Source organism: Crinia signifera, chromosome 2 (assembly GCF_055691185.1).
Source record: "Crinia signifera chromosome 2, ASM5569118v1, whole genome shotgun sequence".
Classification (NCBI taxonomy): Eukaryota; Metazoa; Chordata; class Amphibia; order Anura; family Myobatrachidae; genus Crinia; species Crinia signifera.
The window spans coordinates 151,917,304-151,941,835 of record NC_139218.1 but is presented as its reverse complement, the minus strand read 5'-3'; the positions used below and the strand labels follow the sequence as shown (position 1 = coordinate 151,941,835).

The window sequence follows — 24,532 nt, the reverse complement described above, 5'->3', positions numbered from 1 at the left end:
TAGGCAGAATGAATGTAGATAGTATGAATTGTATGTAAATAGCACATAAGTTAGCAAAGATTGCATAGCAATCAAATCTAATGGTGTGTACACACGGTTGATTAGGCTTGCTATTCGATCCCGATGTGATCAGATCGCATTGGGATCGAACCGCACAACAAGCCACCCGACATGCATGCGATTTGGATGATATAGTGCAGATTTGCACTAGATAGTCATTGCTGCCCTGTCTATCTGGGTTTCGATTTGTGCTGCCACGGGAGCACACATTGGGATCGCAAGGTAAAAAACATGTGCAAGCTGCATGCTGATTGTACCCGTGTGTACACACCATAAGTCAAATAGCAAAGGAATCTCACGGTGTGTAAACACCATTACTGTAGTTATTGTGAAAGTAGTAAATCAATGCGCAAATTATAAAATAAAACAAGGGGGTCAGAAGAATAACGAATAGTGGTATTCATAAAGAGATCAGGTGATTTCCCAAATAAAATTGCATTTCCTTTTAGCATCTGGATCGAGATCACTTTCAAATTTGTACTCTAACATGGCTATATGATATGATAAGTGTCAAAATGCACTTGAGCCAGTGAAATTTATCACTTACATTGAATATCTACATATAGTAACTCTTTGAGTGCCAAAGGAATTTGTCAAAATAGGTGTGAAAATTGACAAGCAAACCTTTTTACTAACCCTTTGAGTGCCAACGTTGCTGTGAGAGAGCCTCAAAATATCCATTAGAATGGCAACGTTGCTGTGAGAGAGCCTCAAAATATCCATTAGAATGGCAACGTTGCTGTGAGAGAGCCTCAAAATATCCATTAGAATGGCAACGTTGCTGTGAGCGATCTGCAAAATATCTATTAAAAATGCCAGCGCCGCTCACAGCGACTGCTCTTTTTTGTGTGCAATATTCAACTTAACTTCAATTCAATGACTTGGCTGTATTTGTATTTATTTATACTAAAAGAACAGTCGCTGTGAGGCTGGCTTTTTTAGTGGATATTTTGTAGATCGCTCACAGTAACATTGGCACCCAAAGGGTTAAAGTAGTTTCCAAAGAGAATATCCCTTTTCTCTACAATATATGCAAACATGTACCAGCTTTGCTGTAATCATACTCTTGTATGGTGAGAGAAATCAGGAGGCAATATGTAGTGCATCAGTACTAGGAGCCTGGATTTATTAGTTCCAGCTTTGGGTTTATGAAGATAAGAGCTTTAGCAGAATGATTAGTGTCGGAAGAATACATCTCCACTCTTGTCACATATGCTCCCCAGCCATTCTTTTCTTGTCAGCAGTTTCCTATCTGCAGTGTTGTCTACAGGAATAGTATTTGGTCTTTACATCAACTCCTAATTATTCTTGCTTCTTGGGAAAGGGAAGGTGTTAATTATGGTGGTGAATACAGTACTGCTAGTGGTCATTAGTGCCCTGATCAGACTGCCCACTACATTATATAGAGCAGCAAACTTTGTTGTACAGTGCGACACTCTTCCCCCCAGGACAGTTGGTTAGTGCTTTGACAACCAACTTCTGTTGCTGCTTATATCTTAACCCAGAGGCAGAACTACCTTTGGTGCAGCAGATGCATTGCCCATACCAGCAGTATGTACCTTTGTCGCACATTGGCGTGGGTCCCAAATTATACTTCTGCACCTGGGCCCACTACTCACAAGTTTCACCACTTTCTTAACCAATGTGGCTGCTTGATTTATGCCTGAAATGTGGACATCCTGTTTGGGAAATGTATAGCTATACACCTAGAAATCTGAATAACAATGGAACACTATAGGCCAGTGTTTCCTGAATATGGTTTTGCAGATCCCTACTGTTCCTGTTTTTCTGACACTTCTGCATCAATTTACAATGTGAAGGCCCTTATCCTGCCTTTGAATTATTAGCCCTACATTTAATATAGATAGCCAATTTGTTATTAATAATTATTAATCCCTAAAACAGTGATTACCAAACTGTGCGCCTAGGCTCCCTGGGGTGCCTTGGAGCACTTGCAGGGGTGCCTCAGGTTGGTGGTCCAGAATCAATTTAAGTTATTTATGGCCAATGAAATAGGCAAAATCAGTGCTTTTGGCTTCCGATTAAGAATATGTAGGTAAACAGAAGTGAATTAGGTTTCTCACCACATAAGTGGACCTAAGGAAACATTTAAATCACAACTTTTTAAATATTTTTCCTTAAATTAGTAACCAACTTTGGCCTAGGGGTGCCGTGAAAAATATTCTGATGCTTTAGGGTGCCGTGATTCAAAAAGTTTGGGAACCACTGCCCTAAAATATCAACTCTAAATCACAGCATTATAGCACTTTGCACACATGGCTATAAGTTTGAAACATAAAATTAATGGGGATATTAAAATGTCATTATTTATTCTAAGAACAGATCTGTGTTTAAAGAAAGAATGCTTTAGGATTAAATGGCTGAATATCAACTGCGTAAAGATTAAATAAAAACATGAATGACCTTCATTGTTTTTGCCTTATTTCAAGGCCAAAAATGTACTAGAAATTAATTCCCACACTTCCTCCCTTGTATTTCAAAAAACAGCACCGGGCTCTTGGACTGGTACTGGTTCCAAAAATGTGGGGTACAAATGGGATCCTCTGTGTTTTTGTAACCAGCACTGGGCTTCAACAGCCAACAGGGCAATGCCCCACCCAGGAAACAATATCATGTCCCTCAGAAATAGCATTAACTAGTGGCTGGTCATCCCTGGCCGGGGTCCCTTGGGGTATGAAAAAAACACAAATAATGGGTCCCCCCTCCCGCAGGCCAACCCTGGCCAGGGCTGAAGCCCGGTGCTATCCCCGGCACCCTAGGCGGAGGGTGCCAAGTTGATAGTTTATTTTTAAAAAGGGTTAAACAAATAGTATTGGGTTCTGCTGGGGAATTGAAAGCCCCAAAAAAGCCTCCCCCTCATGCAGGGACTTGTAGAACCACAAGTCCCTGCAAGTGGAGCATTAATGGACCTGCTGGAGCTTGTAGTTGTACAAAAGGACCAATACTCAAATAAATAGACACACACCACTTTAATTACATACATTCACACACCATACATAAATACTCACCTATAATGACACGTAGGTTCAGATCCCTTTTCCTGTAGAATCCAGCATAAACTTGTTGAAAAAATTATACTCACCTCATCCATCGGTCGTCTTCGGTCCATGTTAGCATCCATACGGTTAAAATAAAAAAAGAGTATCTCACCTCATATGCTGTTCATGTATCCATAGACACCCATGTAAATAAATTAACATGAGCATCTAAGGGAGGTTCTCACCATAGATGCCGATGTTATGAGTTTAACATGGACATATATGGATGCAAACCAGCAAATCACCCTGTCTGCAGAGTTTATTGGGGTCACTTTTGTGGTTTCCTCCAATTAACTTTGCGGTCAGGGTGATTTGCTGGTTCCCACATTAGACGCCCACGTTAAACTTTTAACATGGGCTTCTATGGTGAGAACCGCTCATAGGAACCCATGTTCATTTGTTAATATGGGCATCTATGGAGCCATGAACAGTCTATGAGCTCCACTGGAGCTCGCTCCTGATAGGCTAAGGGAAGTCCTATTGACTGGATCAGTGGGATTCCCTCCCTTCTTGTCATGTGTAAACACATATGCGGCTCCTCAGTCTGCTAGTACGTAATACTCTATTTTTATTTTAACCCTGTGGATGCCTACATGGAAGAGGACTGATCTATTATGGAGGTGATAATTTTTTTCACCAGGTCCATACTGAATTCTACAGGACAAGGGGACCAAACCAATGTGTCAAGATAGGGGAGTATATGTATGTATGCATCTATGTATGGTGTGTACATGTATGATTTTTTTGGATATCGGTTCTATAGTGGAACTACAAGTCCCAGTATGCCCTTTACTACCCCGCATGCAGGGACTTGTGGTTCTCCAAGTTCCTGCATGCGGGGGAGGCCTGCTGGGACTTTTGGACTTTTAGTTTTACAGCAGAACCCGATACTATTTTTTTAACCATTTATTTTACACTTAAACTATCAACCCAACACCCACTGCACAGGGGTGCCCGGGATAGCCCTGGGCTTTAGCCCTGGCCGGGGGGGCCTGGGGGTTCTTCTCCCCCATGAACACTGGCCAGGGCTGAACACAGGTTAATTCTATGGTTGCAGGACCTGATCTAATAAGGGTCCTCTGGCTGTGGCATTACTCTACTAGCTGTCTGAGCCGGTTACTGGTTACAAAATATGGGAGACCCCCTTTTGCCCCCCATATTTTTTTAGACCAGGACCAGTCCAAGAGCCTGGTGCAAATTCTCCCCTTTTTAAATTTGCTTAAAGGGTCCTGGCCATTATTAAGATCGAATGGATACGAATGTGGTGGCTCCGAAGCTGATCTGCCACATTGTGTATGGGATAGCCCTGTCATATGCAAATTTTGGATCCATGTCTGAAGGTTTGCTTCTGGCAATAACAGCAGCTGCTAAACAATGTATCCTCCAGGTATCCCCCCTCTCTTCATTTGTTTTTCCTCATGAAAATTAACTTGTTAGAATCTTCTCTTCAGGAGAAGCAATGTACTCACCAGCTTTTTGCACTCATGGACAGCTCCTAACAAGGATATTATCTAGCACTGCGCCCACTCTACCCTTTGGCATGAAATGCCCGTTTTTGACAGACCCTCGTTACTCTGTGACCATTTCCCCAGTCTACTCTTACCTTATTATTTGATGTTTGTACTATGATATGCTATTAAATTCCTCTGCCTGTGCTTTGTGCTTTCATTTCACTGCTCTTTACCTTATTATATTATCCTTTCTGTTGCTTGCATCGATGACCCTTTACTGTATATTCTGTGACATATGAGTGAAAGCAGCTGCTTAAGGGATTAAATTTAGTGTCAAGTATTGCTGAAAAAAATGTTTTTTACCTATTTGTAAATTTTTATATTTATCAAAATAATGCCACTGTGATGCTTCACTCACATACACGGCAACTGGCTATTCAATTTCCACTATGTCGTTTGCAATACAGAGCTTACATCATCTAGAAAACTCTACTAGAACTGTTTAGTATAGTATTCAACTCCCAGTTCCAAATACAATGAGGGGCATGTGGTGGTTTGGCAATTTATAATGGATGATTTAAATGGACAATTTTACAACATTCATTACATTTCCCTCAATATGTCATAGCTCAAAATATCCATTGTGTTTGAGCTTTAATTACTAATGTACTGTAATTCAATCATAACATATTGCCTATTTTTTTGTGAGATAACATTTTATACCTTCAATAGTGAAATAATTTGGGCTTCATCTGTTTGTATGTGTAATGTATTCATATTTTGAAATTCACAATGCGCAATTATGTATAATGACACATTTGCACCATTTTGACATCATCTTTGTGCGTGGGTCAGATTTTGTATACCCCACAGTTTGGGATTTCTTTGACAGCACAAATAGGCTAGATATTTATTCCAGCTTGAGTATGGAAGCCATCCTCACAAGTCACTTACAATAAAAATATTATACAGAGAAAAATACTTTAAGTGCATGCTAACTGTGTGCCTTATATGTTAATAATAACCAAATAAAAGTTGGCTGTACCAGGTATAAAGGCATTGAAATACACACACATGATGATCAGTGGAAAATGTGTGGAGTGTTTAGGCATGCACATACAGTATGTATGAGTAAATACACAAAGCAACATTTGAACTTATTCAATACATAAAAGAGTACAGTATGCATTTAAAAAAAATACCACTCAAATATTTATGGCATTACCCCAGTGCCTCTAACTTAAACCATAATCAGACTACTACATCTATCCAAAATAAAATAACATGCTGCATATGTATCATGTAAATTAACATTGGAAAGAAGGGGGTAGGGGTGAGAGAGAATGCATAAATACATATTTACTGTTGAGTGGAAGGATGAAAGCTAACTGACAGCTGGAACACTTTTGATAGACAATACCGGTCAAAGTGGGTTATTGGGTTGTTGTGGTTTTTGCTTGCCTTTATACTGTTGTTCCTAAACTGTTTTTCCTCTGTAAACCTCTAGAGAGCTGTTCAGTGAATAATGGTGGCTGTGATAGTCGGTGTCATGATGCATTAACAGGTGTCCACTGCAGCTGTCCTATGGGCTTTATGCTACAATCCGATAGGAAGACCTGCAAAGGTAAACAGAACCAAGATCTTCGCACTTTTGTCAGGTTAATTCCCTGTTGATATGTGTCCTCATCTTTCATCAAACATAAAAGTTACAAATTATCTTTCTATGCATAATTGACTGTTAACTTTTATTTTCCTTTCATACAGTTTCATACAGTACACCCAGTTTCATGGGTATTCCGTATTAGATTGTTCTTTGTGTATATCATCCACTACTGAATCCATTCTTAAAAAGAAAGATCTGATACTACAACTGGATTTACAGTAGACTTTGACTTTGATTCTGACTATGAGCTAATGTCAGATGCTAGGTTGTTTTGTAGAGGAGGGTGTCACATGTTTTCAATCCATAATTTAATCCAGGGTGAGATTCCATCACCTAATACTTTTTTTATTTCCGAGTACCATCAGCTAATACTTTTCGGAGGGATGAGTAGTAACTAGTCTGAAATCCGGTCGCTTCCTTATCAGTCACTCCTTTCCCTGGGAAGTATGATGTTGGAGGAAGAAGACCTTCCTACTGATGATTCTTACTCTGCTTTCTTATAGTCTAAGTATTGCTACTACTGGGATTAGTGATACTCTTTCATGATACTCTTTCATAGATTAAGACCGTTTTCATCAAAGAAATGGCCATTGTGGCCTTCTATGAAGCAATCATGGCATTTCAATTTTAAAGTAACCCCTACTCCTCATTCCTCCTCCTGTCACTCCACAGAAAAGATTGTAATGCTATTGTTTCAGTGGATTTTGAATTAAGACAAATCTGATTTACAGCAAAAGAAAATTGTCTAGATCACCTAAAATATTTATTCTGGAGATAAGAGCCAGTAAATGTTATCTGAAAAATAATATAGCTTGGACTCCAGTTCAATCTTTAGAGGTGTTTATATTCTGATTTATTATCTAAAGTTCCCACTTGAACATTTCTTGAAAACTAGAGGTGTCCAGGCAGAGCTGTTCGTATACAATTTTGCTCTCAGTGCAAACACTAAAAAATGTGCCCCCAACCCCTCAATGAAAATTGCTAAAATATTTGCAAGAGCATGCACGTACCCAAAAAAGGGCATGTGGCCTTGCTACGGGGAATGTGTCTTGATGCAATTGGCTTGTCCTTGCAAGAAAAACTACCTCCACAAAGTAATTCCCCTTGTATTGAATTATGCCGAGTTAGTAATCATCTTGACACCCATATTATATCTCAAACAGTAATGCCCCATTGTACCAAATTATGCACCTCACAGTCACACTACCTGCTTGTTGTTAGGAGTTTCATATTATAGCTGCCACCATCTAGCTGCAGAATCTGACTGACTATTTTGAGTCAGAGCCTCCCCCATGCTGGCCAGCGGTACCAAGCTGGGAGTCCTAGCATTTTTACATAGTACTATTAGGGCCTGCCTCCGACTGCAGTAAATGTCCCTCCAACAATGGCCACTGCCTCCTCTAGTGTCCTTCAGAAGTGTCCTCTATGAGGTGGTGGCCATTTTAGGAGGGACATTTTCAGATACAGCCAGTAGCCGCAGCACCTGGTGCAATTGCATAGCTTGCCCAGACCCTAGAAATGGCACTGTGATTCTGTATCTACACGATCTCACTACTAGACTGGATGATATTCAGTCCACTTTCCATGCATCTCCAGTGGAATTGCCACTCCCAGTGCCTCCATACCCTTTCTTATTACATCATCTGAATCACAAAATCAGAAATCCAAGCTGAGGGAACGTTATGGTTCAGTTGTTCATAGCCTTCCATCCAAGTGGTTAAATTCTTCTTCAAAGTTTCCTCCGGTTAGCCGGATTCTGCCTGCTGGTAATTCAGACCAGCTCAAGACTTTTTATTTCTCTATTGGAACAGCTGCAAGACCTTCTCTCCAAAGCTTCTGGGTAAACCTCCTGTGAAACTAAAACACTCCACTCCACCCGTTTCCCTGAAAACATCATCTCTGATTATTTCAACCAGTGTAGCAGTTACTACTCGCTAAAGAAGAATTAGGCCTTTGCCTCCTGCTTCGGGGAAAGTTTTCCAAATAATCTGCAGCAAAGGTTATCTGAAGAAGAACGTGAATGCTGCAGGCGGTATCATCTTTGCTTTTACTGTGGCAGTTCGGATCTGATTGAAAGCTGCTCAGAGACTCTTAGACATAATTGGGATCCTGCAACCAGGAGTCCCAATTTTCAATTTTAGCACCACCAGAAGTTATTAAAGAATTTTGTTTCTTGTGATGTCTCAGTTTCCGTAGCCTCTAAAGAGAAATCCAAGCCTCCAGCCCAAAGAAGGGCATACAGTATTATAGTTTCTAAAGAAGCATCCATCTAACCCACCCCTGGTGAGATGTCCAGTGTTCAGGTTCGAAAACTGGCATCAGCCAGCCCGAAACTCGTCCAGTCTCAAGTTGGTCCCATCCGTTTGTCCAGTCCAGCCTCCTCCAATTCCAGCCAGTTCAAATGTCTCCAGACTCAAACCGGTTCCATCCGTATGTCTTCACATTCATCTGGTTCTAGATGATTCCTCTGTCTCTGGACTCAATCCGGTTCCATCCGTAGGTTCAAAGACTCCTCTGGTTCCAGCCAGTTCAAATGTCATTCCAGTTCCATCCATCCATCCATCCATCTTGGGATTCCTTTGTTTCCAGACGGTTCAAGTTTGTCTGGATTCAATACTGTACCATCCATCAGCCCAGAGACTTCTGCAATGTTGTCTAATCCTGATAATTCTGCTCTGTCTTCCAAGACTTCCATTGACATCCAGTCTTCTAAACAAGCTATTCCAGAAACTATTTACTTTGGTGGAGGTTTAACCCAGTTATCATATGCCAATTCCTCTATGACATGGACTCAGCACCATCAGTGAATATTACCCTTACTAAGGCAGTCAGACATCTTGGAATGGGCTAATCCTCTCATAGAGTCCAACTATACTATATTGAATGACCTCTCTGCATTCTTAAAATCAGTTCAGAAAGAATTTTCTTCAAAACCAGCTCAAATAGGGTCTTCCAAATATTCTCCTCAATCAACAAGGAGTTCTTCAACAGCTCAGTCATCTTTGACAATACTTACAAGTTGCCAGAAAACAAGCTGATTCACAGACATCACAAAAGTCTCATTCTATGGACGTAAAAATGTTATACACCTCTTTTGTCTTCTTCTTCTAGCAACCTCTCTGGAGATATTCAATACTCTAGTTCACTCATCACAAATTGTAAGAAAAAAAATAATACAGAAACAGAACATCAGCCCCATCATTTAAGAGTTGGATATGTTTCCTGTGAATTTCCTTCTGGTCTTTCATTAAGTACTATATTCATGGATTCACAGCCGGTTTTGAAAAATATTAATCAAATTCTCACTTTGGTTTTGGAATCTAACTCGGATAGCGAGTTTATCAATGACTCAAGTTATGTTATGGGAGGTTCTATCTTCCCTAGTCACTTCTTCTTCCAAGAATAAAAATCAGTTTCCAGTGATGGTGAATGCTTTACCTGGCTGTTTCGAGAGCAAGAGTGTTGAAGATGAAAATTTATGATGATTTCTAAAGAATTATATTTGGATTATGTTCCTCTGTACCTCAGTACCCATGGATTCTATTTTTGTGGATTTTTGTGTTAAGTCTTTCCTCAAGATGCCTCTTAGCCCCTACAGAAGTGTCCTGGGGCCACAGTCTCTCCAGAGGTCATGCAGCATATCCCTGCAGTAATGTCTGATGCCATTCCCAGCTCACTGCAGCTTTCCTCATCACCAGGGGCGGATTGGGGACTAAAAGTGGCCCTGGAATATTTCTGGAAGTGGCCTCATGTGGGCAGCAACAAATTAATAATGGGCGGAGCCAACATAACAGTAGGCGGGATTACCACATCACTATGCTTTGACAGGCAAAACTAAAGCATCAATAATGCAATCTGTTGGGACCGCCATGCTATGGAATTATATATTATATAACGCACACATATTCCGCTGTGCTGTACAGAGATTATTACCAGTTATTATATAGCGCACACATATTCCGCAGCGCTGTACAGAGATTATTATTACCAGTTATTTATATAGCGCACACATATTCCGCAGCGCTGTACAGAGATTATTATTACCAGTTATTTATATAGCGCACACATATTCCGCAGCACTGTACAGAGATTATTATTACCAGTTATTTATATAGCGCACATATATTCCGCAGCGCTGTACAGAGATTATTATTACCAGTTATTATATAGCGCACACATATTCCGCAGCGCTGTGCAGAGATTATTATTACCAGTTATTTATATAGCGCACACATATTCCGCAGCGCTGCACAGAGAATATTATTAGCAGTTATATTATATAGCGCACACATATTCCGCAGCGCTGTAAAGAGTATAGTTGAACAGTCACATCAGTCCCTGCCCCAGTGGAGCTTACAATCTATATTCCCTACCACATATACACACGCACACACAGACAGTGTAGGGTTAATTTGTTGGAAGCCAATGAACCGACCAGTATATTTCTGATTGTGGGAGTAAACCGGAGTACTCGAAGTAAACTCACAAAAAAACGGGGAGAATATACAAATTTAATGGGCAGCATATAGACAATGAGAATGATGCAGCATACACTGAAAGCCAGCATCACAGAGCCAATGAGATGAGATTACAACAAAAAGACAGGACGTTAAATAAGTGGCAGAAAATTTAAACTGGAGGTTTTTTTTTGTTTATCAAAGTCCATTACAAGATTATCAATACAATTCTTATTACTGGATAAAGGGAAAACAAAAACGAAACACACACACTGCAGCCTGGCAGGCAGTGCTTACTTACAGGTGAATTGCTGCAGGCCTGGTAGGTAGTGTAATTAGTCTGCACACTGCACTCTGTTGATTTTGCTGCGCAACAGACACTCTAGGGCAGGGGTTCCCAAAGTTTTTGAATGACGGCACCCCAATGCATCAGAAATGTTTTCGCGGCACCCTTAGGCTAAAAGTTTCTCGTTTAGAAAGTCAGAAACAAATATTAAGTTAAATAAATTGTGTTAATATCTCATCCTTAGGATCAGTTATGTGGTAATGGCCAGGATTCCCTTGTGTTTTTCCACAATTTGACTATTATAATGGACATAAAAAAACTTGAATTGCTCCTGGACCACCTATTCAGGGCACCCCTGCAAGTCTCCCAAGGCACCCCAGGGTGCCACGGCACACAGTTTGGGAACCACTGCTCTAGGGGTTTGGCAGCTTCCTCCCATCCTGCCCCAGCACAGGTTGCACTTCTAATGTACACAGTGACATCATGACGTCACCACGCACGTGTCACATAGACACACAGTGACAGTCAGAGCAGAGTCTGTCTGTCAGTGTCACCTGACCACTCCACTGAGGACATAGCCTCCTCCCACTCCCAGGCCACAGTGCCTGGCCTGCCCTGCTGAATGCAGCCCCACCTCCTCCCGCCCTCTGAGCGGAGCTGTCCATTGCCCCACCTCCTCAAGTCCTCTCAGACTCGGTAGCAGTGTTTTAAAGATGTTTTAAATATAACATCCAGATCCTCATTATAAAATAAAAATGTGAGTCCCGGCCCATCGTCGCCATGTTGATGTTGTCATCAATCAGTCAAATAAAAATATGAGCACCCATATTGGTCCCCACCTGCCGCCGAACCCACGGCAGACGGGGACCCGGGACTGGACGTGCTCATATTTTTATTTGATTGATTGATGACAACATTAACCTGGTGGCGATGTACAGGATCCTCGCGGGGCAGGCAGTAGCAGATCTAGACTTTACTTTTAGGGGGGCAGTTTAAGAATTCTGACCCCTCTACTCATAGCTCCTCCTACTTAGTTTTGCCCCTCCCATTTTGAATAAGAAAATAAACAATATTCAGTGCTAGACACACATTATATGCTCCCCACAGTGCCAGATACACATTATAGGTCCTTCAGTGCCAGATACACATTATATGCCCACAGCAGTGCAAGTTACACATTATATGCTCCCAGCAGTACCAGATGGGAAAAAATCCAGTGGCACTGTATGCGTACCAACTCCCCTTGGTGTGGACACATTACATGGAGCTTGGCCAATGAAAATAAGGGGGGGGGGGTGATACACATGGGGGCCACATACAAATATGGCAATAGAGCAGTACCAGATGCACATATACCCCTAGTAGTGCAAGACAGGGGCGTAACTAGACCTTTGTGGGCCCCATAGCAAAATTCTAAAAAGGGCCCCCCCCAGAGGGTGGCTAAGAGAGAAGTGGAGAGGCGGCACCAGGTGAGGTGTCAGTGGTATATATATATATATATATATATATATATACATATATATATATATACACACACATATACACATATATATATATATATTTATTTATTTTTACAAATTGATGTCACTCCTTTAATAAACTTGCCCACGTGCCCTCCAGAGAAACATGTTACCTAATGCAGTATGCAAAAAATGGCAGTACTCTCAGGTCTTATGAATAAATCACACCAAGCTCGACCAAAACATTGAAGTGAACATCTGAGCTTGGTGTGATTTATTCATAAGACCTGAGAGTACTGACATTTTTTGTGTATATATATATATATATGCATATGCGCTCTGGACAAAGAGCTGATATAGAGTGTAGGAACATCCATGCTGCAAGATTCCAGGGTTGCCGACCCTCCCGCATATTGATTCTAACTCCCGGTCTAAATAGAGGTTATCCTCCCGGATTTTTACGCTTACGCCGAGATCCCTGTGACTGCGCATGCGCGAGTGCCGGGGGCAGGCTCTGTAAGTGCGCTGTCCTATTAAATGGCAATGCTGGCCGCCGTGGGCTCTCTGGGTAGCGTTGTCCACAGCAGCAGCTACCGTGACTATGGGCCAGATGTATCAAGCTTCAAAAAGTGAAAAAAATGGAGAGTGATAAACAACTAGCCAATCATCTCCTACATACAATGTCACTGGCTGGGTTTTAAAAATGACAGGTAGCAGCTGATTGGCTGGTTGTTTATCACTCTCCAGTTTATCACTTTTGAAGCTTGATACATCTGGCCCTATGCATCATAGAGGGCGGGAGAAGTGAAGCGGAACAGATGAGGAGACTACACTGCAAAGTTAAAGTAACTCACAGTAAGTAAGCCTCACTACACAGCGGCAGGCAGTACACTACGGGGAGCGGTGGGTGAGACTTTCATTGCGGACAGCTTATACTTCTTGCAGTCTGCCATCTCCACCATACAGGATTCACTTGGCTGCAGCAGTGTGGCATAATAAGATCTCTCCACCTGCTTGCTTCTTTAAAACTCTGCTTCATAATTTTTTGGGTGAAGCACTGCAGTGGGGAGATGAACAATAATGAGGCAGGGGGAGAGGATCAATTATAATGAAGCTGCAGCAGCGTGGAGGGGTGAGACAGAATACTTTTCATGAATATCTGGGGAGAAGGCAGGGGGATAGGATTCATTTACCCTATTACCTAGGGTAAAAAGGGTGGCACAGGACACAGTCAGGGGGGAAAAGGGTTCAGTCAAGGTGAAAATAGACACGCCCATAGGTAGACAGTAGACACTCCCTGAAACTGATTTTGAAAAGTAGGCAACCCTGTGCAAGATGGAGGGTTTAGGTGGCAGGGCGTGTGGGAGGGTTAGGTTTGTACATGGAAGAGTAAAGTATAGATTCAGAAGACTATACATTAGTAGGACAGTTAAAATACACAGTGTTTCAATACCTTCTTCCCCTGCACATGGCGTCCAGCACCCTCTGTCTCCTGCCCCACACAAACACCAGAAAGCCGGAATAAACATTACAGGCTCAGCATAAGAAATTAGCTACCAATGGTCCCCTCACCTGAACCAGCAAGCATATGTCCTCCTTCCCCACCTGCACAGAACATTCATTAGGTTGGTGCCGGCCACGCTCTACAGCACAGCCAGGAGCGAAGCGGAGCCTTATGTGCCAATGCACATGCACACTGCGGGCGGGACGCTGAAGGACAGCGCAGGGCGGGCAGGAGTGAGCGTGGTGTGCCCAAAGCACGTCACATCGCGAGCCAGCCTGCCCGTAGGCAGGACACCGCAGGAGGACAGCACAGGGCGGGTGAGAGGGAGCGCAGTCTGACGCCGGCCGGGAGATAACGCTCGGGAGGAGGCGGGGCCGGGCCACTATATAATCCAGCAGTGACAGTAGGAGCGGAGGCAGGGCCACACGTCACGGGGACGGACTTCACTGTCCTGAGCCCGCCACTAGTGACGCCGCGGCGCGGCCTCCTACTGCTCAGCGGCTGAGCCGGCCTGAGGTGAGCTCAGAGCTGCTGTTTATTTCTGCTCTGTGCTGCCCCCTTCTGCTCTGTGCTCCCCTTTAAATTCGGCCTCACTACCATCGGCCTCCCGGGAAAGTTCCCGGTAGATCTAATGGCCAATCCGCCCCTGCTCATCACTGTCTTTGTTGTAGTCCTCAGTCATGCTGCAAACGAACTATCTTTCCCTCCACAGACAAACATGGGTGCAGCCATGTTTGCCAGCATCACACTGGCTTTCCCAGTCAATCCGCTGCAGCTTGCTTCCTAGATATTGGCCAGACAATCCTCTTCTACCTACAGGTATAAGAATGCTGGGAAAACTCCTGCACTCTGTCTAACCTCCTGTTGGATGTCTCTGTCTCCAGTGGTTGTTTGCTGCAAGACTCCAGAATTTCAGCACCGGTGTCTGAATTTCCTTCTTAAAGAGACCTGCACCTATTTCATACCTGAGGTGCCGCCTGACCTCTTCTGATGTCCCAGCATCACCCACAGCTTCAAGTGCATTAATTATTAATCTTTACCATCATTGTCCATCTGACATCGAATCTGCAGCTTCACCATCTATTGTCAGTCTTACAGCAAATCTTCAGCTTCACCATCGGTTGTCCATCTGACCTCGAATCCTCAGTTTTACCATTGATTCTTCAGTACTTCAGCATATATTCTTCAGTTCTTCAACTCCACCATCGATTTTTTATCCAACATCAATACCACAGTTCTTCGGCATCTATTCTTCAGTACCACAGTTCTTCAGTATCTATTCTTCAGTTCCACAGTTTCAGCATCGATAGTTGGCGAACATCAACGTTCCATTTTTATCTTCTATTGTCAACATCCACTCTACGCACTCCAGTCAGTACAACTAGTACTACCTGATCACTGCTTCCCATGCTAGAGTACAGGACTTTGCCCGTGCTGCACCCCTTCAGTGGAACGCACTCCCTCACTCCATTAGACTCTCCCCGACCGTGCAAAGCTTCAACCGGGCACTGAAAACTCACCTATTCATCAAAGCGTACCCTTCCACTGCATAAACCAGATGGTTCTCCGACCTCTTGCCTGTTTACATCCTGCTATCTAACCACCACCCACTTGCTTGCACCTCTTGTAATCTGTCTGTCTCCCCTTCCTACTAGATTGTAAGCTCCTCCGAGTAGGGCCCTCTTCAATCCTGTTGTCAAAGCCCACTTCTCTTCACATTTCACTCACAGCTCTTCTATACTCCAACACTCAGTGACCATCTTCGTCCGCATACTCATCTCCATCATTGGCATCTAGCCTCTAGTTGTATGTTGATTGAGTCCTCACTACTTATATCCAAGCTGTAATGTGTATTGAATTGTGGCGCTCTTTATTTGTACTGTATTTTTGTTATTTATTCAATGTTATGCCAAGCTTTGTCTCCCTGTATTGTTCCTTTGTACGGCGCTGCGAAACACTTGTGGCGCCTTATAAATAAAATTATAATAATAATAACTACAATCTCAGTGCAATTCTCTGAACTGTTGTTCAAGTACATTGGAAGAAAAAAGGAAAGTACTCTCATGTTTTTTCAGGGCACGGCACTCTTAATTAGAAAAAGTAAAACTTAACGTTTATTATATTATGTAAAAAATATATATTAAAGCAATGATCAATCCGTAGGACATAACAGACATACATGTAACATAACATATAACATTTTGCAGTATGGCGATTGCAGATATTTATGCAAAATTACCACTTTTATTATGGTACTGTATGTCTAGCACATTTGTTTGAATACGAGCCAGCGAAATATTGTGCTCAATAATATTTTTAAATACATTATTTTAAATGTTTTAAAAAAGCAAACCACTGTAATAAGTCCTTATATGATTACAACGGCTAATGTGTCTTTATATATATTTATACACCAGCTGTAGTCTAGGGGAAGCAACCATAGGCTACCAATACTAGTACAGTGGTGTCACTCAGGGTAAGTATGAATACACTAGTGAGGTTAAAGATTCAAAATAATAGGTGGCTGTAACAAAAGGAGGAGGAGCTAACAATAATCATATAAGTCTAGTGCCTGAGGGACAGGTATATCACAATGTATTATTAGTGGCACCCTAGGAAGTGTAGTAAGTAGACCCTGTAGCTGTATGTAACCTGTAATATGCTGCTTGCTTTTGGGCTCCCGGTGCCTGGTTCAGCAAGTGAGCAAGAATATATAGGTTAACTGTACTAGGAGAATAAAATACCAAAGTAGGCATCTGCTGCCTCCACTGTCAAAGTGGACATTCCTGTTAGCACAATGGTCAGTGCAGGATATCAGCCTCCAGCCGCAGGGTTGAGAGTACCATAAGAAAACTGTGTAGTTATAGCAGCATCTTATAACTACAGGCCCTAGTGCTGCTTTCCTCTATGTGCTTATGGCATTTGTATGGGCTTGGGATGACATATGATATACCCCCAGGAAATAGAAAAACTATGGCCCTTATTCTGAACTGAGCGGTACGGCCCGCGTGCGGCCGTACCGCCGATGTTTTCACTCTGCACATGCGCAGAGGTCAATCTGCGCATGTGCAGGCGAAATCGCCGCACATAAAGTTTCTACGCCGCAAAGGGGGCGTATAGGGGCGTGAGGGGCTTCATACCCTCATTTCCCTATGCATACGCCCCGCGTTTCATGGGCGTTCCCATGCAAACGCGGGGCGTATGCATGGTAATGAGGCTATGACGCCAGTGATGGGGGCGGAAAGCTGACATCGCCGGATGTCAGTTCTCCGCCCCCATACAAGCTTTCACACGGACGATTGTCCGTGTGGTCTCAGCTTGCGGGAGCTGGTGGGGCGTGCGGCCCTGCCTTCGATGGTCGCAGACCATCGAATGCAGGGGGCAGCTCCCACCATGGTGGAGGCGTACGCCCCACCATTTTCATGCGGATCGACAGCCGTCCGTGTACGGACGGCCGTGGCGATCCGTATTGTGGGCGGGGATTGGTTTGTGCGGCCGGAGCACCGTATGCGGCTCCGGCCGCACAGATCTGAATAAGGGCCTATAAGAGGTGGATGCCACACTATCGGCGGTATTGTATGGATGGGTGCCTACGGTCTGAAGAAGCCTCCAGCGAAATGGCGGTCGGACTCTTTGCCACACACAGTGGCAAAGCATCTGCCACTAGGCCACCACCCTGGAGCAATCTGACCACCATACTGTGGCAGCATGACTCTGGGACCCATCTGTATAATACCACACAATGGCCTTTATTCAGATCTGATCGCCATACAAATTTGTTTGGAAAATGGGCAAAACCATGTGCACTGCAGGTGGGGCAGATGTAACATGTGCAGGGAAAGTTAGATTTGTGTGAGTTATTTTGTTTCTGTGCAGGGTAAATACTGGCTGCATTATTTTTACACTGCAATTTAGATTTCAGTTTCGACACACCCCACCCAAATTTAACTTTCAGATCTGAATAAGGGCCTTTATTTCGCTGGCTCATTTTCAAACGAATGTGCTAAACATATCATAAATAAATTGGTATTTTTGCATAAATATTTGCAACACGACTATGTTATATTACATGTTATGTTATATGTATGTATGCCCGTCCAACATGTTGTGCGCCTGCGCAACGTAATGTTAGAGGTCACACTTTTGCAGCCACATTCCAGGAATCCCAGGTTTTTTAAGCCCCTCCCCTCGCTGGCTTACTTCACTCATCATGCTTTGGGCACACTATTATACTATTATACTTACACTATTATAATATAACTCTATTTCCACTTGGATGGTAAAGTATGGAAAAACACCTATTTTTAATAAAAGTAAACATGAAAAACTCATGTTGGCCTTTTCCATATTGACCTTTTTCATGTCCACCTATGTGTCAACCTGTTGACCATGTCAACCTAGAGTATGTCATACGTTTTCATGTGTGGACCTATGACCAATTGGGGTGTTGCTGATGGTGATGCAGATTTTACACAGTGAGGAAGGAAAATCAGTTTTGAATATGTAGAGTTTGGGTGCCCTCAGCATACACAGCAAGGAGGTGGTAGTGGAGGCTGAATGAGTAAATGAGTTCACTGGAAGAAGAGATGTAACGTGAGAAGAGCAAGAAACTGAACAGAGCATGTTTGTTGTTCTGCTGAAATGGTGCTAGTTCAAGCATGGCTACAGAGTTCTTACAAACGTTTTGTTACACCATATATGGCTCTTAAGCGGTTGGAGTTTCTTCGGTTAACCATAGCAACATATTTATCTAATACTAAACAAAATGGAAATTGTGAAATGTAATTTCAGAGATTTTTGTGGGTTTATTTTGGTTTAGAACAATGCGCACCTCGGGTCTAGGATTTGGAAAAATAAAGTCAGGTGCTCTGATTCAGTCCACAGAGTGAACAGCAGAAGTACATTACATTAGGAATGTCACAGACTTGTCTATATAAATAGGAACTGCAGGAAACATATCCTTTCTATATCTCCTGACCAGGGCCTGGGCTATCGAGGCTGACGGACTACCTCCAGTGGAATAGGGTAGGCTTCATACTTTAGTCTAAGGGGAACATGTATCAAACCTTGACGAAAGATAAAGTAGTGAGTGATAAAGTACCTAGTCAGACGCTAACTGCCATTTTATAGGCTGTGTTTGAAAAAGTGATAAAATTATTTTTATAAACAGATTGTTGGCTGTTAAGTTATGCAGCATCCTGTCCCTTTTTGGAACATATAGAACCATATATGTACTGTAGTTGTCTGCTAACTCACAATCTTTCACTTGTAGATATTGATGAATGTCGTGTAAACAATGGTGGCTGTGATCACAACTGCCGTAATTCAGTTGGAAGCTTTGAATGTGGTTGTAAAAAGGGATATAAACTGCTGATTAATGAAAGAGGCTGCCAAGGTAAGTTATTTATGTACAGCATCATGTAACAGCTAAGACTGTGGGCCTAATTCAGGATGGCTTGTAAAAGCAAAATCTCAATCTAATGGGCAAAACCATGTGCACTGCAGGTGGGGCAAATAGAACATGTGCAGAGAGAGAGAGGTAAATTTGGGTGGGGTGTTTTGAAACTAAAATTTAAATTGCAGTGGTAAAATAAAGCAGGCAATATTTACTCTGCACAGAAACAATATTTACTCTGCACAAAAACAATATTTACTCTGCACAGAAGTCACCCAAATATAACTCTTGTGAACATGTTACATCAGCCCCACCTGCAGTGCACATGGTTTTGTCAGTTAAAGAAGGAGTTTGCTTTTGCAAACCAACCTGAATCACCCCCATAATTTCTTTCAATTGGGCCAGATGCACCTAGCTTTAAAAAGCGATAAAGTGGAGAGTGATAAACAACCAACCCCTTTCAATGTTGTATTCCTGTATTTTCAAGCCACTAGGTAAAGAATTGAGGGGTAGTTGTATGAGTAGCATGGCCTTATTTTCTATTTCTGGTTTCGATTCCGATGCCATGGGTCCAGGTATGGGGATCGAATCTAGAACGAATGCGGCTTAATACTGTTTGATTGTGTCTAACTTTCTGTTCGAATAGAAAGTTAGTGAGAATGGCACCCTGTGTATACAGCACAAGTCCCACTGCCCCAGAACAGATGCCTACAACCCCACACAGACGGGTAGATGTATGAAGCAGTGATAAGGGAGGAGAAGTGATAAAGTGCCTGGTACTTTAACACCAGCCATTCAGCTCCTAACTGTCCTTTTTAAACCCAGCCTGTAACTTAACAAAGCTCAACATCGGCAATGGCGGGACCGCTGCACTAGACAATATGCTCAAAAATTGATAACGATAATCATTATAGTGCTTATAGTTTAAAATATCCTCTAGTGTGTACGCACCTTCAGAATTGCTGGATGGTTATGTAGAGCTACTTACATGACATGATTGAATATATGCGTTGAAAAGACAGATTGGCAATTTTAGACTTCTTGGACCGATGAAGAGAAGTAAAAAGTTGATTCTTCTATAAAACCAAGTAGCATGCTCACGTGACTGCAGTTTTTTTTTTTTTTCACACTCCACATACCATAATAGCATGGGCCTAACGTCCAAGCATTTCACCTGCACATAACACAATAAATATATTCTGCAAATAATTCCAAAGGGTCATGGGTATGTTTATGCTAATAGAATATGTGTTCAATACTACTAACTCCCAAATCCACTACAATGTAAGTGATCCTACTGCTTTAGGCTGCCCAAGTGACCTTTGTCCAAATCCAGACCTGATTTTTGGGTTTGCCGGTTCCAGGTGTCATTCAGTATCTTTTTCTCAGTGGCATGGAGTATATAGTTAGGCTTCAAATGTGACAAATTCTCTAATTTTCATTTCCTTATCCACAGACATTGATGAGTGTTCCTTCGATAGAACATGTGATCACATCTGTATCAATTCTCCAGGGGGCTTCCAGTGTTTATGTCACAAGGGCTATGCTCTATATGGCCTTACACACTGTGGAGGTAAAATTCATGCTTCCTAATTATTTAAGTTTATTAACATTCTCTGCTTTCATACAGAATTTATATATTTTTTTACTTTTTATGGTTTCTAGCCAGGAGTGAATTTCTGGCGGAAATTGTACATGTTATAAATGACATGAATTGATCAGTAATATTTGGGGGCAGATGTATTAAGCCTGGTAAAGTGGTGATAAAGTGGAATGTGATAATGTACCAGCCAATCATCTGTGTTTTAAAATTGACCGGAGATGATTGGCTGGTGCCACTTTATCACTTCTTTATCACCATTTTATCACTTTACCAGGCTTAATACATCTACTCCTTTGTACAATGGCCCTTATTCAGATCTGATCACAGTACAAATTTGCACTGCAGGTGCGGCAGCTGTAACATGTGCAGAGAGAGTTAAATTTGGGCGGTGTGTGTTGAAACTTAAATCTAAATTGGAGTGTAAAAATAATGCAGCCAGTATTTACCCTGCACAGAAACAAAATACCTCATACAAATCTAACTCTCTCTGCACATGTTACATCTGCCCCCCCTGCAGTGCACATGGTTTTGCCCATTTTGAGAACAAATTTGTACTGTGATCAGATCTGAATAAGGGCCAATATTCCACTTCCTGTTCATGCTTGTAGAGAAATTTTAAAATACAACCACATTTGTTGCCTATTTGGGAGGGTTGGGTATGAAATTCTGGGAGTGAAAATGCTGACAGTGTCACCCAGATGGTGAGAACCTGGTAAGTATTTCATTCTTCCGCTTAATCCTAGGCCTCCCATCCTGAAGTCTGAACTTAACCATCCCCTCCTGCAGCTTAACCCTGCCCCTAGTGCCTAACTGTAACCCCTACCCCAGTTTTTGCCTTCAGGATCCATAAGGATTCAAATCCTTCACTTCCTTGGTCTGCGTGATACTGCCCTCTCCTGGCTATCTTTCTACCACTCTAACTGCTCCTTCTCTGTCTCCACTCATGTCTCAACCTCCCATGCTCTTCCACTGATAGTAGGTATCCCCCAAGGCTCTGCTCTTGGTTCACTACTTTTCTCTCTCTAAACATCCCCTCGGGGTGAGCTCATTTGACTTCCAATATCACCTCTAAAATTCTGCTGTTACTCAAATCTACCTCTCCTCTCCTGATCCTCTCTCTATCTCTCGCTCTCTCCTCACTAAATTAACATGTCTAAAGGCCCCATATATTAGGCCTACTTGTCGGAACTGATTGTTCCGGAAGCTCCCCGGGAGGGCTCACACACAGTTTGGCAGTTAATGTGCCAAGTTTTCCATGTGATAAATCGCAGGGGACCTACAAGTGGAGGGAGCCAGGAGTCAGGTAGGAAAGGTTCGCGGAGTGCAAGGCAGAGGATCCAGGATCCGGGAGCCAGCGAAGCAGCTTTAAAAAACACATACAAATTCATGGGAAGCCAGTGATTAGCTGAGAGCTTTCTCAGCCGCTTAGCGATTGTCTGAGAGACCTCTCAACCAATCACTAACTGCCCATTCATTTTTATGCTTTTTTTTTTTTAGTGCACCAGCCGCCTGGCTTCCCCTGCCTGCCTCACTGGTCCCCTTGCCAGCTCATGTCGTCCTCGCTCTCCTTTAAAGCACATATTCCACACCTCTCACAGACCTGTCATTTCCACCTCAAAAGTATATCTTCAAAGATCCTCATCCACTCACTATTAATCTCCAAATTGGACTACTGTAATATACTCCTTTTTGGCCTCCCTGACAAACACTTTTCTGTACTCCAATCTACAGTATGCTCAATATTGCTGCCCAGCTCATCTTCCTCTCCAAACATATTATGTTCATCTCCCCTCCCTTACAAGCCCTACACTGGCTCCCCTTTCCCTTCAGAATACAATTTAAGATCCTCACATTTACAGAACTTACAAAACCATCACCCATTCTTCTCCCACCTACATATCTGACCTTATCTCTTTTAACACTTCCACCCATTCTTTTCATTTCAAAATGTATGCCACCTTTCCTGCCAACTGATTACGTCTTCCCATTCCTGCTGCCAAGATTTTGGATGTTGTTCTCTCTGGAATTCTCTACCCTCTGGGGGAAATTTACTAAGATGTTTATTCTACTTCACATGTTATGTTGATATGGGCAACCAATCAGATCCTGTCTACTGTCTTCTAGAGCAGTGGTTCCCAACCCTGGTCCTCAAGTACCCCCAACAGTGCACGTTTTCCAGGTCACCAGCAGGTGCACAGATTATTCAGGCACATTTTAAAAGATCCTCAGGTGGAGCTAATTATGTCACTTGTGATTCTGTGTGGAGACCTGGAAAATGTGCACTGTTGGGGGTACTTGAGGACCAGGGTTGGGAACCACTGTTCTAGAGGGTGCTAAATAAATAAGAAGTCGATTCTGATTGGTTGCCCATAGCAACCAATGTGAAGTAGAATACACATATTAGTAAATTTCCCCCTCTGTATCAGACTCTCCCTCTGCCTAAAACGTTAAACAGGCTCTCTAGACTGATTCTTAATTTTAAACCCAACCATCTCTCTTCCTAACCTTCTGTTTATGCTCACTTCTACCCCCTTCTGTGACCCTCCTGTCTGTCTGTCCATCCCCTTTAGAATATAAGCTCCCAAGCAAGGCCCTCTCTCCGGCACTGATTAATTCTTAATAATGTTAGTTCTCAGATGTGGATAGAAAACAATTCCATTTGACCAAAAATAAGCCAATTAGATGTTTGTGTAAACTAAGTTATTTTATTTTGCAGATATAGATGAATGTAGCATCAACAAAGGGGGCTGTACATTTGGTTGCATCAATTATTCAGGGGGATTTGAATGTACATGTCCTCCTGGCTTTAAACTTCACTGGAATCGGAGAGATTGTATAGGTAAGTGTCTATCTGAAACCTGTGTGTGAACATGCCTGTATGAGTGTATAAAGGAACACTGTAGAACTAGTATTTATTTTTCCCTTTTAGATTTAGCGAAGTGTGCCAATACTGGCATAACCTCTCGTGCCTCTATGACTTGCTCTCGCAATGGGAAGAAGGATACTTGCTCTCTCACGTGTATGTCGAAGACGTTGTTGCAGCCAGGTAACACACCGAGGTGCAAATGAATTGTGACTCCATGAACACATGTTTGTAAAGGCATCGTTTGTAGTTCTGAATAGAAGAGCAGGAATTCAGGATATAATGTGTTGTATATGATGAAATGCACTATAGCGATATGTATATGTAAATGGATGATTATAACAGCAAAATGCTCTGAAATTAATTACTATAATTAAATTCATAGCCGGAGCACCTAAGACAGAGGCCTTCATGTCAGCACCACACCTCTAATGCAGGGAAGAAGTGGCACTCAGAGGACTCAAAAGTAGGTGAAGCAGGTGGATATATTTAATCCCAGTGGCAAACGCAGGATTTTCAGAAGGGGGTTTCCAGAGGGGCAGAGATGGACACTTAGGTGACCCAGTATATGCCGGGTCAGTTAAAGTATTATATAGACCAAATGTATATAAATAATAATAATAAATATATATATATATATATATATATATACACATAACTTCCAGGGTGGTAGAGGATGTTTAATATGCAGAGGAGGGGTGTATAGTGGAGTGGGCATATTATTCATAATT

General features: G+C 42.4%; 1 protein-coding gene across 2 annotated transcripts in view; it reads left to right on the top strand.

Moving 5' to 3' along the window:
* The window catches only part of SCUBE3 (signal peptide, CUB domain and EGF like domain containing 3), a 206,776-nt gene that overhangs the window by 124,383 nt on the left and 57,861 nt on the right, over positions 1 to 24,532 (top strand). For both annotated transcript variants that reach the window (XM_083173135.1, XM_083173133.1), the window contains 5 exons: positions 6,078 to 6,194; positions 19,213 to 19,335; positions 20,792 to 20,908; positions 23,655 to 23,777; positions 23,868 to 23,984. In XM_083173135.1, the coding sequence (XP_083029261.1) occupies positions 6,078 to 6,194; positions 19,213 to 19,335; positions 20,792 to 20,908; positions 23,655 to 23,777; positions 23,868 to 23,984 (597 nt within the window). The remainder of the gene's footprint in view (positions 1 to 6,077; positions 6,195 to 19,212; positions 19,336 to 20,791; positions 20,909 to 23,654; positions 23,778 to 23,867; positions 23,985 to 24,532) is intronic.